The sequence below is a fragment of the Rhinoderma darwinii genome, chromosome 2 (genome assembly GCF_050947455.1).
Source record: "Rhinoderma darwinii isolate aRhiDar2 chromosome 2, aRhiDar2.hap1, whole genome shotgun sequence".
Lineage (NCBI taxonomy): Eukaryota > Metazoa > Chordata > Amphibia > Anura > Rhinodermatidae > Rhinoderma > Rhinoderma darwinii.
In genome coordinates, this window is record NC_134688.1 from 124,183,247 (window position 1) to 124,201,859 (window position 18,613).

The following is an 18,613-nucleotide window of genomic DNA, read 5'->3' on the forward strand; positions in this document are numbered from 1 at the left end:
CCATGTCAGCTTTGTGCCTTTTGAGACAGCCTTGTGGCGACAGATACACTGCCTAACAAGTACATCCATATAAACTGGGTTGTCAGGCAGCATGTCCATAGCAACCAGTCTGTCTCCGATTACAATCCCTTTAAGGATAAAGTCAATTTAGTCTTTAAAAAGGGGTAATACTACTACATCTATAGGATATTAACCGTGGTGCCGATATGACTTAATGGACAATCCTGCCTTACTACAGGAGTGTGCCATTCAATTTGTCAATCTCTTGCAAATGGTCAAAGGAGGCACAAATGATGTCCCCACGTGAATGCCAGAAGGGGATTAAGTCACCAGCTCAAGATTGCCCTTTGTCTGCCCATGTCTCAGCACCAGTTTAAATAACCTTGTCAGTACTGGAACCTCGCTGTTTTATATATAATAATTTTTTTTTAAATAATAATTTAGGTGGAGAACCTCTTGAAGACATGCAGTTTGGTTTATTCTGTATTAATACTACACATGTAATTGCCCTGTGGTTGTCATTCAACGTCTCATTTGTTCACATAAACACAGACATACAATGGACATTGCACAAATTCCATCGCCAGTTATCTTAGAAGGCAAAACCTTTATTTAAAAAGTTCATAAAAGTTTTTTCAGCCATTTTAAACATATCCTTCAAAGACTATGTACATTATTTGCACTAAACCCCCTATTAAAAACTGTACACAGGAATAAGCACTTACATTTCAATCATATTATAGTTTATTTTTCTTTATTCTTTTCCAGTTTGTACTTTATAAATGACAAAACAAAATATTTTCCCCAAATTTTAAATACATTCCTTTATAACTACAATATTGCTGTACAATAAAACATTTCATATGTACAGTAATTATCTTATCACATTAGAAAAGGAGGTAAATATACATATATTACAAGGCACGGGGAATATAGTTACAACAGTCTTCATAAGAAACTGATATCTACCGCTTAATCTCGTCGGTCTCTCAAAACCCGTCACCACGGATAGCCATGCCGAATGTCATTACTAGATTAATGCTCCTGGGCAACCCCTTGTTATCCATGAGCCACAGTATAGGCTTCCATAAGATGACAATTAACTTGTACAGAGATACCTAGAATTTCATATGTGAAATTTGTCACAGCTTCTAGAGGAAGCAAGCATACAATGCACACAAAATGCAGAAAGTGGAAATACTAATTTTCAGGAGGGCAATGGTGCAGCAAACCAGTAGGTGGAGTATAAACGCTGAAATCCGCAGTGAAAATCTGTGACATATCCACGACAGAATTGACATGATGCGGATTTGAAAATCTAGATCGTGACCTAAATTCCACTCTGGGTTTTCTTTAGTCTTTTGCTACATGTAAATGGGGTTTTGAACACCCTGTCCACATGTAGTGTCCTGTACTTTGATGTGGATTTGCGGTGCGGAACTACCCAAGTGTGAACTCGGCCTAACCACCCTATGAATTGTCAGAAAGGTCTCACTACCTGGAGGAAGCACTGTATCCACACTATACATTTAAATAAATAGAGTTGTCTTGTACTGTCTATATACTATGAATAATTCCTCTGCAACATTCCCCTATCATACATTAAAGTGGAGCTCCGTTTTGTAGGTACCCCGGTTAAAATATTAGGAAACTGTATTATGTGTAATTACCTAATATATCGTTATTAGCCAAGTATCAGCGATCTGACTAAGGGGCAGATTATCTACAGAGAATGAAGATTCTCACCCGTTCCCAGCAGTCTCCCTCACTTGGTGGTTCTACAACAGAACGACAGCCTAAAGTTTGCAGACAAGCTCTACGATTAGACTGTTCTTCATACGGATCCCTTCCCATTTTGCAGTAATGGCAATTTGGCTACTAACAATTTATCAGAAAAATTTGCCAAAATGTAATCTCCTAATATCAAGAACACTATAACCCCAAAAAGTGGAGATCAATGCAAAGTTTAAGATTCAAGTGAACTATAACACCTCATAACCTCAGATGGGTACATCATTAGGACTGTTCGAAGGAAGACTTCATGATAAAAATATACAAAAGACATCTGTATATTGTGGTTGTTTGCAATAATACTGCAAGAGAAAATAAAAAAGAAAATATCGGAGGTGTAAATACTACATTTTTTTTTTAGTGTCGGCAATATGTCTGAATAATATAATACAGTAATAAAAGAAAAGCTCCATGAATAACTAAAATGTTAGTACAGCTTAATAAATATAAAGTGAAGGCCATAATAGGAACAATATTAGGGATTAGATATCTCCTTTCATGGATTTCTTTCAGTGTTTTATATCCTCGTGTACAGGGAAGTGCTCAGGTACTATTATATTAAATATATAGACAATGAGGGAACGATGGGTACCTGGTCCGCACTTAAAAAAAATTCCCAAATGCTGCAGGACAACTATGTGAAGGGTTAAACACAAGTATAGGCTATTGAAGAAATCATTACATTTAGCCTATATATTGCCATTGAAAATACATGTAAAGAAAATAAATATAGATAATGCATTTATTTTATTTTTTTAAATTCTAACCTAGCAGCAGCGAATCCTGGTCTAGCGTTTCCGCTAGTAATAAAGAACAATCTCATTTTATGAAGCGAAATGCGTCAATGTGCCAAGATATTCCTGATTAAAGGTCATTTGCCATATTGCAATTTGTATAGTAATGTTTACTCCTTCTCCTGGTGTCATTATTTGTTCTAAAGGGAAAGAAAAAGCCGCACTCATTTTATAGAGTCTTAATTAAAAGATACTTCAATAATCCTGGAAGGAGAGTCCCTGGGGATCTTAAGTGTTAGATATTGCTTCTTAATTCTGTTATAAATGTGTCCTTTCAGCTGGCAGTTCATAGATGGATCTGGCTTCAGATAGAGGAAACGCTCAACCTAACGGCACAGATAATTCCACATGTAGCCGGTGGAGCTCTAACCTACACAGCAGAGGCCGCCATTTTCAACTTGTCTTTTTTATTACAAGGGAACGTCATGTCTTTATATTAGATAGGACTTGTCACATATGTGTTTAAAGACCTTGGACGAGCTTACAATTCTATCCTATAACAAAAAGGATGTAGTTTAGCTATTTAACCCTTCAACAACTGTTTGAATACATCTTGACAATCCTGATTTAGGCTGAACTTCCATTATATGTAGATGCAGAAAGAAAAAATAAAATTAGGAGGGGGAGGGGGTGATACCTAAAACAATATAGCTGTGGCTGGGTATATGTAGTTCAGGGTTGTTTTTTGTTGGGAGAGCAAGAGGTGAATATATATTCTATATATATATTTATTTTTTTTTTTTTTTTTTTTTTAATTTTAGAATAAATTCACACACATTTACTATAGTCATCAGTTAAAAAGGTCAATGTATGTAGATACTTCCACCCATATGAATGCAGAGTGTCGGGTAATGACTTTTAGTGTGGGGTCCGTCACCATAGACGCTTCACCCTGAGGTCCTTTTGTCTCGCTTCAGACTGGTAGGAGCAGAACTTCAATGTGAACATCTAACAGGTTTCCAGAGAACACAAGTGCTTTGGTATACCGTGGATTCATTTGCTCTCCTTCCACATGTATCCCTGCAATGGCCTGCGGTGCTCTGCAGAACATCACTTCAGCCTTTCTGCTTCATTTCTCCCAAGAACATCCAGACAAATGGGAAAAGTTTCGCAATCTTCAGCTATTTAGACATGGACAGCAGTAGATTCACCTAAACGGAGGAGACAAACACACTTGTCAGCGCATGACAGATTAAAACAACCACTCGTTTTATAATGTGTCTGTTCAGTTCCTTTGGTCCTCGCTAAGCGATGGGCAAGTTTTATTTTTAGCCAGCTCAAATGTATTCATTCCTACAAAATGTGTGTGTGTAGATTTGCTTTGCATGCTTCTTGGCATAATGCACATTTTATATGGGCTACTGCATTGCATGCATGAGAACACACATCTCCGCTCTAAAATCCAGTCGACATTCATAAGAAAAATGCTGCCGTAGTAGTTATTTGTATAGATAGGAGGCTGCTAAATTACCATGGAAACAAAGGGACTGTTCATCCTCAGATGTGCGGAGCGCTCAGTATGCAAGTCAATAGTAAATAAGGGGAGTTACAATAAACCACTACCATAGGGACAATGGAGAATTGTTGTGAGGTGCAGTAACACACAATCCACTGGTACATCGTGACAAAACCAGATTCGGGTCCCCACATCCGTACCAATTTCTCTTATATAAATGATTATTTGGATGTTACTTGTTACCTCCGAAATATTTGAGTTTGATGCACTAAGAAATCGGTTCACATCCAAAGCATTTAACCATCTGAAGACCCGGCATCTGCTGCATAAAACGCGTTGTTACGCATCTATTAAATGGTCCAATATCACTGCTTTGCCTTAACGATGGATAAAGCACCCCTGATTTGGAGGTAAACAGAATTGCATTATCTGCAATTTCCTAACATGCTTTCGCCAGCAACGTTTCTTTCAATGCAAGTATGTTCAAAAAGAAGGCGAAGAATAATTTAAATTACTTGAGTATTCCAAGCAACAAACTGCAAACTGTTTAGTAGCTAGCCTACCACAGGCTATGAGCTATGACCTGTAGCTTGCTGACAGCTACAGAGGCCAGAGGGGCAATTCTTATCTGCAAAAACAGCAACTAGGCAAAACAAAAAACTCAGAGGTTTCTTTCATAAAAGAATGGCAAAAACCACAGGAAAAGCGCCATGTGTAAATATACCCCAAAGCGGAAGCCGAAAAATGAAGTCTTGTTTAAATTGTCCCTAGACTTAAAACATGATCATCAAAAGCGTTCGTTACACCTGCATGGCACAAGGCCCGATTGGGCAGAAATACTTCACTGTATGTGGCAAGCTTAACCCAGTTTAAAAGAGAGAGAGAAAGAAAGAAACTTGTTTTAGGAAGGACATCTAAAGAGGGATTTACACTGGGCGATTATTGGGTAGACAAGCATTCATAGAAAGCTAGTTGCCGATAATTGACCTGTGTAAACAGGGGAACGATCAGCAGATGAACGAGCAAACGCTCGATCATCTGGTGGTCGTATTGTTTTAAAAAAGTTAAATATTATCGTTGTCGGCAGCACGTCTCCCTGTGTAAAGAGGGAGACGTGCTGCTGGCATGATAACGTATCGGAACGCGCGATCAGAGTAATGATCGCTCGTCCCCATCCATAGCTCCGTGTGACAGGAGCAAACGAGCGCCGATCAACGATGTCTTGTTGATTGGCACTCGCTGCACCAGCCGAATATCGGCAGGTGTAAAAGGGCCTTTAGCCACTAGTATATCTTTATAAAGATGAATGGGTCACAGAGTTAAGAATTACCATATAGGAGTTATCTGATAAAGTTATAATCAGTATAAAAAAACAAAAACAAAAAAAACTTGCACTAAGAAGATAAAAATAATGTTATAGTATACAATCAAATGAGAATTCGTAACTGTGGGTACACATATAGGATGCTGCCTACCAGTGCCGCCATCACGGCAGTACAGCTGGTACTGCTGTCAGGGGCCCGACCAGAATGATGAAAAATAGGGGCCCGTCGCTTCTCAGCAACTTTACACATTTCATTGAGGGCCCCAGCGTTAGTCACTTGCAGAAAGGAACGGACCCTGCAATGTAATAGGGCCCGTTCCTTACTCTTAAGTAACGCTGGGGCCCTGAGAGGACTTACAGTAGGGGAAGATGCAGCATGTACAAGCTCCGTGTGGAGAGATCCCGCCCCCCAGCTCCTTCTCTACACCGCCGACTGGACCTGCAGGCTGGCGAGTGTCCCCTTCTCTCCATCCTGCTTCACATTCCTCCTAACCCCACTTCATTATATATAACTTTATTATATAAAGTATGTTAAAATTGTTTCCCTAGCGTTTTTTGCCGCGATTTTCGTAATCGCGGCAAAAATGGTGAGGTTCTGCCGCGTTTTTAAATAATCGCAGCAAAACCGTGTGATTTGTACCGCGATTACGAAAATTGCACTAAAAAAAGGGTACAAATCATGGTAAAATAGTGCTGTTAGGCTATAATCAAAGTGCGGTAAAATCAAGTTTTTGTTGCCATTTAGCAAAAAAATTTGATTTGACCGCACTGTGTAAATAGACCAAGGCCTTATTCAGACGGCCGGGCTCGGTCGGTTTTATATGGACCGTGTATCGGCCATATTTCCCGGACCGACCACAGTTCAGGGAGCCGGGCTCCTAGCAACATGGTTATCTATGACGCTAGGTGTCCCTGTCTCTCCGCGGGAAAACTGTCCCGTACTGTAATCATGTTTTCAGTACGGGACCGGGGACAGTATTCCCGCCGAGAGCCAGGGACTCCTAGCGTCATAGATAACTATGACGCTATGTGCCCGGCTGCCTGAACTGTGGTCGTTCTGGGAAATATGGCCGATACACGGTCCATATAAAACCGACCGAGCCCGGCCGTCTGAATAAGGCCTTGGTCTATATAAAACGGAGCGAACATGGACGTTTCAACAAGGCCACTTCAGAAGTGGCCGATTTGTCTCCTATTTTGTGTGCGGATTGCGAACTGAAAATTCACTACAAATATTCACGAACGTGTGCGAAATGGCAGTTCTTCAATGCCAATTTGCACCCGTGTGGAAACCGTTCCGAGGGATCACTCATAGACTTGAGTCTATTGAGGGATCTGTAAAAAGTGATATAAATGGGACATGTGCTATTTTTTCACGCCCCTTTACACGGTCCGTTAAAACAACGGCTGTGTAAATAGCCCCAAAGAAATACATGCAACTATGTGACGGCCGTTAAAACAACGGCCGTCACACTGACATTTAACACGTTCGTCTGAATAAGCCCTAACTCATTTTGAAAACCCCATGCACATGCAGCAGAAAAAAATCTCCATGGAATTTAGGACGTATTGATGGTTGTTAAATCAGCAGCATGCCTATTATGTTGCAGAATTGGAAAGCACTTTAGCCCTTTAGGGCATATTCACACAGCAAACAAAAAACGGCCGTAAACTACGGAGCTTTTCAAGGGAAAACAGCCCCTGATTTTCAGCCGTTTTTTATGAATCAAGCATTTTTTGATGCGTTCTTTACAGCCGTTTATTTGAAAATTTGTGCAGCAATTCCATGGAAAGTAGATGTTCCGCTGCAGAAAGAAACGCACCATTTCCTGCATTTTTTTACTGCAGAAAATGGTGCATATTTTGCTGCGTTTTTCACAATGTTGGGGGATGGTGACATCTCCTTTGAAAAACGCAGCAATTCAGTCCACTTTCCGCAGCAGGAATTGACATGCGGAGGTCTGAAAAATACGCACCGCAGGTCAATTTCTGGTCGGAATATTTCCGCTGCGTGTGAATGAGATTTGTTACATCAAACCCACTTTGCTGCTACTGTATCCTGCTACGTATTTTCCGTCCGCAATTCCAGACGAAAAAAAAACGCAGCACTTCCGCAACGTGTGGACAAGCCCTAATAGTGCATTCTCAGGTGCAGATTTTATGCTGCGGATGTTATTTTTGATTTTTTTAAACTGGTCAGATACAATTTGCAAGCGGAAACACAAAAATAAATTGACATGCTGCAGATTTTAAAATACGCACCGCAGGTCAATTTACATTCAGAAAAAAATCTGCGACGTGTAGATGAGATTTCTTGAGCTCTCATTTACTTTGCTGGTACTGTATTACACTGCGGATCTGCCGCACGAAAATACATGCGGCAAATCTGCACGTAATATGCATCGTGTGCATTTGGCCTAGTTTTTTTAATTCATCTTAAGGCCCCGTTCACACATGTTGGATTTTATACGGATTTCGATGACAATCTGCATCCCATGCACATGAGGTCTCCGCAACCCAGTTCACATGCTACGAAAAATTTTCCACGTTTATTTTTGTCCGCACCATGAAAAGATCCACCACAGCAATAAGTAACATGCTAATTATTTTGCACGGAAAAGCCAAGGATTAGCCCCTTCGAATGACAATGGGACTAATTCTCGTGCAGATCTGCTACACACTTGTGGTACATCTGCGGCAGAAATCCAAGGGTAAGCCTCAGATTTTTGCTGCAGAAAAGCACATTGGACTTTAATGGCAATGTAGGAAAGTTAGTTCTCCTTATATCCTCTCAAGTGCTTCCCCCTCTCTTAACGCCCCCTTCACATCGTGTTATTGCCCTACATTTATTGTAGAGACAATCTCCTAGCGTACACTATAAACAATGTAAACTAAAATTCATAGGGCTCCATTATGTCCTTTTAGCCTCCGTCGGGCTGGTAGACGTCGGTTTACCTTATTTTTGAAGGATAGAATAGCATAGTAGACTTTGCTATTCCATCCTGAGAGATTCCACAAAAAAAGCATATATCACTCCTGACATTACTATGTGGACAGTGATGTCAGGAGTTTCCCAATGCTGGAGTACCCAGACAGAGCATCATAAGTGCTCTGCCCGTGGACTTTGTCCCTGGGAAAGCTCTTGACATCACTGTCCATATATGTAAAGTGACGTCAGGGGATTCTCCAGGGCTGGAATCCCCGGTCTGAGCGTTGCCAACTCTCTGGCCGTGGACTCAGGCTTTGTAAAGCCAGAGTCTCTGGGCAGAGCGCTAGTAGAAGCTCTGCCTGGGGACTCCAGCCCTGGGAAAACTCCTGACAACATTGTCCATTTATGGACAGTGACTTCAGGATTTTCCACAGGGCCATTCCCCAGGCGACGTATGCCATACAGTGGGATACGTTTTGGCTAAATAGAACAAAATCCTGAGCATTAACCGGTCACTGCCTGCTCCATAGTTTCATTCACTGTAATTGACAGCACCAAAATCCGTTAATGCGTATAATGTACAAACGTGAGCGCCACACATTCCATTGCCCAACCCCGGTAATGGAGGGGGATCCCAGACATCCTGGCTTTATGGGGCACAGAAATTCCTCATGGCAGCCCTGCTGCCTACATACCAGATATTTTAGTGTAAAAGCATGACATTTTAAAGAGGCTCTGTCACCAGATTATAAGTGCGCTATCTCCTACATAATCTGATGGGCGCTGTAATGTAGAGAACAGCAGTGGTTTTTATTTTGAAAAAAACGATCATTTTTTAGCAAGTTATGAGCAATTTTAGATTTATGCTAATTCATTTCTTAATGTCCAACTGGGCGTGTTTTTACTTTTTACCAACTGGGCGTTGTACAGAGGAGTGTATGACGCTGACCAATCAGTGACCAATCAGCGTCATACACTTCTCATTGTTCCAGCCCAGTGTGATTGTGCAGTGAAAGAAGCTGGGCTGGAACAATGAGAAGTGTATGACACTGATTGGTCACTGATTGGTCAGCGTCATACACTCCTCTGTACAACGCCCAGTTGGCAAAAGGTAATAACACGCCCAGTTGTCTATTAAGAAACTAATTCGCATAAATCTAAAATTGCTCATAACGTGCTAAAAAATGATCGTTTTTCAAAATAAAAAACACTGTTATCTACATTACAGCGCCAATCAGATTATGTAGGAGACAGGGCACATATAATGTGGTGACAGAGCCTCTTTAATAATAACACAATATAACACAAAGCAGGTAACCTATGTGTGATGTATGAATGAGGGAAGTGTGGACTAGATGAAAGGACAAACATCTACAGTAGGTTTGCTGCACACAGTACTGAGGGTGATGTGCCTGGATTATCACTGCACAAGAGCACTTTAATAATTGTACCTGTTCCATTGAAGGACAAGCGATAATCTGTAAATCCTCAGTGATGAATTCTTCTTTCAACAGAATGTGGATCTTTTGGAAGACTTGCTGAATGTTGCTCTGTAACAATATGACAAGAAAGGAATTAACAATTATGTAAATTTGTATTTTAACGCCACTGCCAATTTTGAGCTTTCTGACAGAGCCAATTTTATTTTAAATTAGATGTCACTTCTTGTGGTAATAACTTTGTAATGCTTTTACTTATTCAAGTGATTCTAGACCGTTTTTTTCATGACATATTGTACTTTATATTCGTGGTAAATTTCGGTCAATACATTCTGTGTTTATTTGTGGAAAAACACTAAAATGTATACAAAACTTAGAAAGACTAGAAATTTTTCAACATTTGAATTGCTCGGATTGTAAGACAGTCATACCACACAAAAGGTTAAGAATTTAAAATGTACTTTATGTTGGTATCATTTTTTAAACAGCCTTTTATTTTTTTAGGATGTTTAGAAGGCTTATAACTTATAAGACAATTTCCAAAACCTATTTTTTTCCTCTAACACAGCCGTAAAATACAGCAGAAAAACAGAGAAATGCAACTCAATCTTTATTGCCCAAATTCTGCAGTTTTTAAAAAAATATGCCATAAGTGGCCCTAGTCTGCTACTTGAAACACAGGCCTCAGAAATGAAGCAACACCTAGTGGAATTTTGGGCCTCCTTTTTATTAGGATGTATTCCAGGCATCACTATAGGTTTGCAAACGCCTTGAGGGGCCGAAACATAAGAAATACCCCCAAAAAGACGCTCATTTTGGAAACTACACCCTCAAGGCATTCATCTAGGGTTGTAGCAAGCATTTTGACCCCACAGGTGTTCCTTATATTTTACACATATGATGGTCAAACTTCAGCAAGGCTCAAAGGGGAAGGAGCACCTTTTTGCGTTTAGAGCACAGATTTTGCTGGATTGGTTTTCGGGCACCATGTCATATTTGCAGAGCCCTGAGGAAACCCCTGAGAAGTGACCCTATTTTGAAAACTAATAGGCTTTCATAGATGGCAAACCTGGAGGCCATTGTTAGGCTTCCAGTTGCCATAGAAATATTCAGCACCAGCTCCCCATTGCGTGACAGGGGGCGATGGGGTATAGAACCACTTAGATGCCACGGTCGAAAATTAATCACAGTATAAAAAGGGGTTAACCATCCAAAATTGGAGGTAGCAGTATCAGCTTTAGTATACAGCTCGTGAACCCGTGTCATCTCCCCACCATGCATGTATTGCTCATTTATTTCCTAAATGTAAAGTTAAGCAAATTTCTAAATAGTCTTCATTAAAAAATGACTACCATTTTGCTGCTGTGGAGTCTGTGTAGCTCCTGTAGATAACTGGCTTTGTTGCTGCTTCTAACACAAATCTGTCAGTCCTTTTCTCCTGAAGGGCTAATGTAATCTACGCTCCACCTACCTTATACAGTGTTAGGGATAGCAGCAGGGAGGAGGAGATCAAAGAGTGGAGAGGGGGAAAAGCTTCCAAGTCTTCAGGGAGGACATATCACACAGGCAGTCAGTATCAGGCCCTGTTCACACAGTGCAGATTTGCTGCAGAGTTTGCTTGCATTTTTTAAACCAAAACCAGAATTGGATCCAGGAGAGGGGACACTTTAAGGCCTTACTATATATATTTCTTCTGTTTAGTTTCAGATCCTGGTTTAGGCTTAAAAAATACATGCAAAATCTGCAGCAAATCTGCACTGTGTGAACAAGGCCTCAGAGTGTAGATATGGACAAAAGCAGATGGGGAATCACACAAGCTAGTGTAGAGAGAAAGCTGTGTTGATACATGATAAATAGTGAAGGCAGCAGCATCCTGGATACACAGACCTTACATCCAGCATTTATTATGGGAGGAGACCCTAACAGGAGAAACTAGATCAGCTTGCAAACTAAATATCAGGGGGTCTGAAAATGAACAAAGGAATGAAGATTGCAGTCTGAAACTTAGTTCAACTTTTTGTAGACTCCGGTTAACCAATAAACATATATAAAAATAATTTTTCCCATGACAAAAGATTTCCATAGCTTTTATAAGCAGGACAATGACCTACTGAGGCAGTGAACCATACTAGCCTTCAATCTCTATGCTATAGTGCAAAATATTACCCAAAGCAGTGATGTAGCTCTGGGCATAATCTCCCCAAGGGACTGTAGAAAATTACACCCCAATTGTATAGCTTGTTAATGCGGTATTGAGCAGCATTGCTTGCCATGGGATACTACACTTGGTAGAGTAGGGACTCACTTGAAAGAGGTCGCCATGAAGTGGCAGGTGGGCTTATACAGTTTGATTAAAATGTTTACGAAGAACCTCATGTTCGTACATTTTATTTTGCTGAACCGCAATAGATCAAGTATAGCAAGTGGATGTGCGGTCCAGGTTTTCTTTTCTCCCTTGTGTATGACAATCATAACAATGTTTTATGCAGGAGTACACCCCATGGCACCAAAATAATTAATAAATTAAATCTTTGCAGTCAAGACCAGAGAGAGGATATAATTTATGGTTAATACCAAGCTACTTTCTACTCTCCATTCATTACGGATCTGTCTGAAACCAGTAGTGAACCATGAGTAAGTTGTTAGGAACATTAGGTAACAAGGAATTCTCTTCCATAGTTATCTGTCAATATCTCTATATGGAAAAAAAAAGTTAAAAAAAAATACGATATACGAGCAGGATTTTTTTGCTGCTATTTTTCACAATGGGATACGTAGGCAACTGTATGACATACAGTTGCATACAATCGGGGCTGGAACTCTGGAGTGTAACCTGCACATAAACCACAAATGCTGGGAGTGCTTCTATATTGGGCTGTAAGGGATGGATTTTCCTCCAGGAGGTGTAATATAAAATAAAAATGAAACGAGGCATCTCCTAGTAGTGACAGGACATTCATTGAGACAAAAATATTGTCCATATCAATGTACAGGTTATAAAAAATAAAACGTTAAATCCACGACACTGAAAGGTGTCTGCTTTACTAAAACACCCTTATAAGTCTAAAGCTGGCCATAACATAAAAGCTTATAAAATCAGAAACCCATAAAGAGCAGTATATCGTAAGCCCTGGAAAAGTACTTACCCGGACTGGCTTAAAGAGAATGAATTCTGTGTCTTTGTTAGCTAGGTAAAGTGACATGCTCCTCAGTGTCACCGGCAGTTTGGTTTTTATGGTCTTGTAGGTGGAAGACACCAGGTCATTAATCTTTACTGAGGAACAAAGACAGATTCAACAATGAGCCATAAAAAGGAAAAAAAAAACCTTCTAAGAATCATCAGTGAGAGATACAATTCTGAATGTAAGTGTCAAACAAAGGTTCAAAAGACTCAGCCTTCATATTAAAGGGGACCTGTCATGTTGAACACGCTGTCCTATCTGCAGGCAACATGTTATACAGCAGGAGGAGCGAATTTAATGTTTTGAGAGAAAATATTTAGTATAACTTGCAATTTATTCATTTAAATCCTTGAGTCCAATGGGCGGTCCTACTCAATGATTGACAGCCTCTCCTGTATGCATGCGTATAACTGTCAATCATTGAGTAGGACCGCTCCCTCGGAATAAAAATAATAGTTGTAGAAGATGTTTTTGCACGATTTACACTGGGATTTTTCTTATTCAGTCAAATAATCCGGTATTTTTGATGGCAAGAATAGCATAGTCCACAGAGCTAATGCTACTGTCAAAAATGCTAAAACCCCATCAGACCACATTGGATTTGTCAGGCTTATAACCTGATCTGTCATACAGGTCATTGCTCAGTTATTAGTCCCTTTCACTGCCAGGAAAATTTTCACACTTTTGATAAACACAAAACTAAATTATAAAATAAGAAAAATCATATTACACCCCCATTCCCACATACTTTCTGAAAGTAGACCCCTGGCACAGATGGGTATAGTTTTAAGACGTTGGAAAAAAGGAAAGCGGAGATGACAAAATCTTGTTAAAGTAGTGAATATGACTAAGGACCCTTTAACACAGGCCAATAATTGGGCAAACGCTCGTTCATCAGCTGATCGTATCACTTATGCAGCAATAAATATTGTTGTCGGCAGCACATCTCCCTGTATCAACGGAGATGTGCTGCCGACATGATAGAAATGTACAGGGACGATCGCTCGTCCCCATATATTACTAATCATTGCTCCTTTTGAAAGGAGCAAATGTGCGCAGATCAATGAGCTGCCATATAAAGGGGTTTTCCAGTCCCTAAATATTGATGGCCTATCCTCCCAGGATTCACAGGATTTCAGCCTTCTCCCATTCACTTCAATGAGAGAAGGCTGCAATACTGTGAACCGCCACTACATGTGTCGTTGATTCACAGTGAGCAAGTAGAAACGAAGGGGAAGCAGTGCTCGTACGAGCGCTGCACCCCCTTCAAAACAGCTGATCGGCGGGGGTCCTGGGAGTCGGAGCCAGAGCTATCAGCTATTGGTGGGTCTATCAATAGGCCATCAATTTTTAAGGACTGGAAACCCCTTTTAACTGTATGTTTTTTTCAAAGCATCAGAGAATAGAGAAAAGTATCACAAAAAGTATCTAAAAAAAAAAAAAAGATAAAATCGGAGAAAATTATTTATATATTTCCCATAAGTATCAGCCCTCCACTCCAGTAATTTGAGAGCTACACCCCTGGTCTTATTTTGTTAATTATTGAATGCCTGTTCTGCTTAAGTCTATATACTGTTCTCTAATACAATGGGATCAGTATGGATTATCTGTGCATGCAGACAATAAGCTGTAAATAGAACGAAGGGCATTAATGTACATGCAGGGGATTACTCAGATCAGTATTTACTGTATAACACACTGTCCAAGACATTCTGTTGGAATAGAGAAAAGGGAAATAATGAAAGCCACCCCAATCTCTACACAATTACTGGAGACACAATTTCCAGAAATGTCTAGCAATATGATTTGTATTTCAGTATTGTTTTCCATTACTCAGAGAACACATTAGAAAATCACAAAAGCCCGGTTACGTGTCACTTCTTGTTGGGAAGAGATCCTAAAAGGTAAAACATAATTTAAAAGACAGCGGAGGGGGATGATTCTCAGCATTTGGCTAAGATTCTCCTTTAACCATTCGAAATTCTCTATGAACGTTGTGTAGTTCTGAATCCATAGAATCATCATCAAGTATTGTATTTCCTAAGCATCATATAAAAAAAACCTTAATAAATTAGCGACATTTATGGCATATACTGTGGATACGCCATAATTGTCAGATGCGGGTCCCACCTCTGGGACTCGCCGCTATCTCTAGAATTGGACCCCATAAAACTCGTTGTTCCCGTTGCCACTTGTAATTTCCAACCATGTAAGGGTGCGTTTACATATATCAGTTGTATCAGCATCAGTTTTTTTTCGTCTCTCAAGTGTTTACAACGGATACAAAAACGGATGCAAAATGTATCAGTTGCCATCAGGCTTTTTCACGATTTTTACTAGAAAACCATCAGTTGTCATCGGTTTTTACCATCCGTTTTTACTACAACGGTCCACCAAAAAGGTAGTCTAGGGTCTGAAAATGTGCCAATTTTATCAGAGTGGTGCATAGCTTTTGATAGATTGGATACATGACAGATGAGATACTTGTGTACCATGTCAGGACTCTCCTTCTCTGCTCCGGCCTCAGCGCTACAATGAAGTCGGACACACACATTTTAATGTCATGTGTGTCATATTCAGTGCAGCGCCAAGGCCGGCGCCAAGAGAGAGAGCCCAGAAGGCAGGTGATGTCCACTCAGATCAGATCTTCGACGCAGCCTTGTGAGCCTGCAAAGACGCCAAACACTGGCCTTAACTTCAGGGAATATAGTTAGCTTTTGGCGCATTTACAGCTCCCAGATACCACCCCGCATCTCCTACCCACACCACATAGGGATTGCTGTTGTTTCTATTCACACAACAGGGTTCGGGTGTCGGCCATTAAAAACAGCCGTCTAGGTCCGTTATAGACAGCCGTTTTGAGTCTGTTCCATGTCAGTGTTTTCCGTTTTTGACACATTTTTAAACACAGATGAATTTCATGTGTAGATAATGATACACTGCCCTCTGTAGATAATGCTGCAGTGCCCTCTGTAGATAATGCCACAGTACCCCCTGTAGATAGCACCACACAGCGGCCACTGAGGATGGCACCACACAGCGCCCTCTGTAGATAGCGCCACCCCCACTGTAGATAGCACTACCCCCTTCCCCTGTATAGTGCCACACCCCCTGTAGATGCCACAGTACCCCTTGTAGATTTGTCACACAGCCCCCTGTAGATAGTGCCACACAGCGCCCACTGTAGATTGCGCCACACAGTGCCCCCCTGTAGATAGCGCCACCCCCACAGTTTATAGTACCCCCTTTCCCCTGTACTGAAGATAGCACCACTGAAGCTCCCTTTACCAGAGGAATCTCTGGCCAAAGCATTGCCGACGCTGTGGCCGGGGATTCCCTCCAGGAGGAGTCCCTGACGTCAATGTCCATATATGGACAGTGACCTCAGGGGTTTTCCTCTAGTAGCGGAATCCACGGCCAGATCGGCAATGGGGATCCCGCCCAATCAGTAGCCACGGACGTCATGGTCTATATATGGACAGTGATGTCAAGGACTTCCCCGAGAACAGCGCTTAAAGTAGCGCTGTGCCCAGGGAATTCTCGGCAAGCGGAGGAGCTACCTCTGCTCCTCCGCTGTGAACTAATTCTGAAGCAGGGACCAGATGGTTCCCTGCTTCAGTATTAGTTCAACTGTTGATAGCGGGACATACCGGGATGGTTGGGAGGTAGTCAGGAGCTACGCTTGGAGTGGAATCCCCGGCAATGCTATGACCGGGGATTCCGCTCCCAGCTCACATCCACCTTCCCGCCTGCTCCCGGAAGGTGCACGCGGCACCACCCGGCGTTCATACGGCTACAATGTACTAAGATAGGATACGGCGCCGGACCTTCCTAGGAGCCAGACCCAGAAACGCTGCAGGTAATGTTTTTGGATCCGGCTCCCAGGGAGGTCCGGCGCCACAACTGATGTCCCATAGAAAGCTATGGGAACCGTTTTAGTATCAGTTTGCCTCCGGCTTTTCTTCAACACGCCTGAGGTAAACTGAAGCGGACGCTGGACATATGTGAGCGGCCCCTAAGTAGAAAACAGCGTAACTCGCTGAGCTATGCTGTTTTTGTAACTCCCATAGAAGTAAATGGCAGTTACAGAAGCAGCGAGCTGCGCTGTTTTATGCTTACATGGTCGGAAATTACAAGTGGCAGCGGGAACACAGAAAGGTAGAACGGGGTTTAGGGGGCCCCGTTCTAGAGATAGGTTCGGGTCCCAGAGGCGGGACCCGCATCTATGTAACATTTTTTGGCATATCCTGTGGATATATCATATATGTCCCTAATGGGAAAACCCCTTTAACAAAAAAAAAGAAAGGAAACTCTTAACTAACAAAATAATGATGGAGAAGTTATAGGCCTGGTTCTTGTGAAGGATATATACTGAAGCAAAAATACTACAAACCTGGCTGTGCCCATGGCTGGTGTGATAGGCTGTATTTGGGGCCACCTTGACTAGCCATGGTCTTCAATGCAGTCACCTAAACACAAAAGAAAAAAAACCTGCAATAGTTAGTGTGACCTTGTGTTATGCTCAATAGTTCCCTTCCATAAATATCGCTAGAGATCAGTTGCTATTAATATTCATTTATATAGTACCATCAACTTCAAAATACAGGGGGGGGGGGGGTCAAGACAGGCCAACATAATAGTAATAGATAAATGAAAAAAAATGTCTTTTTTTTACAATGGAGCCTGGAAACGGAGGGTGCTGCAATTTGTATGTAGGATCAGGCGGGTGGTGTTGAAGTGTTGGTTATAGAGGATTGCATGCCTGAAGAGATGGGTTTCAAGATTAGGGAATTCAAGAGAAGGGAAGAAGCAATTCTGGATGCAAGAGTGTGTGGCAGTGATAAGAAAAGGGAAGAGAAGTTGGTCATGTGCAGAGTGGAAGTTGATATCTGGAGATTATTGAAGAGATGTTCCGTGTGGCTAATTTTATAAATGGATTTTTAAGGATTATGAATGGATACTGCTGGTTGATGGGTAACAAGTGACTATCAGAAAGGAGAACTGGAGGAAGAGTGAGAGGAGGGTTAAGTGAAGGAGCGGAGTTGAAGAAAGACTGGGGTGGCACTTCTCAGTTTGATGGCAGACTACTGAGGAGGGTGCTGCAGTTGTCCAACTAGGATACAATGATGGTACCTTATGAGCATTCTCATTGTATCATGGGTAAGGAAGAAACAGATACAGTAAATCTTTTTAAGGACATGGTTAGTAATAAGAAAGGTCAGGGGCAGATAAATAGACTTTATTGCCTAAAGCAGTGGCTATAGACGGAGAAGAGGAGGGGGTTCAGGGAAAGACCCTTGAGGTACATGGAATGATGGAAAGTAGTGGAGAAGGTAGAACGCAACTGCAAAACATCAGAGCTCATGGAAGACTGTTTAGGAGAAATCTAATACAAAGTTAGATAGGTGATGCTCGTCTGTAGTAGAAAGTGTAGAGTGTACAAAGCCAAATATTGGTCTGGTAGGAGATTTTTCTGTTAGAAAATTGTTAGAGGGAAAAAAAAAAAAAAAGACACAAAACAGTTCAGGACAAATTATAATAATAAAAAAATAAAACAATGAACACAATAAAAAATACTGGTTTCACCAAATAATGAACATTGAATGACAAAGCAGCATTTTAAGGATGTACATACAAAGTGGAACAACATATCCATGCTTTATAGTGTTAGCAATAAGATTGTAATCATACTAAAGCA

The 18,613-nt window shown here is 41.1% G+C and overlaps 1 protein-coding gene across 4 annotated transcripts in view; it reads right to left on the reverse strand.

The window, feature by feature from the left end:
* Positions 1-587: 587 nt before the first annotated feature.
* The window catches only part of COG3 (component of oligomeric golgi complex 3), a 73,980-nt gene continuing 55,954 nt past the window's right edge, over positions 588-18,613 (reverse strand). For 2 of the 4 annotated variants that reach the window (XM_075852263.1, XM_075852262.1), the window contains exons 20-23: positions 17,309-17,384; positions 12,880-13,007; positions 9,746-9,844; positions 588-3,736 (exon numbers count right to left, since the gene is read on the reverse strand). In XM_075852263.1, the coding sequence (XP_075708378.1) occupies positions 3,707-3,736; positions 9,746-9,844; positions 12,880-13,007; positions 17,309-17,384 (333 nt within the window). In that variant the 3' untranslated portion in view covers positions 588-3,706. The other 2 variants (XM_075852264.1, XM_075852265.1) reach the window with 2 other exon arrangements.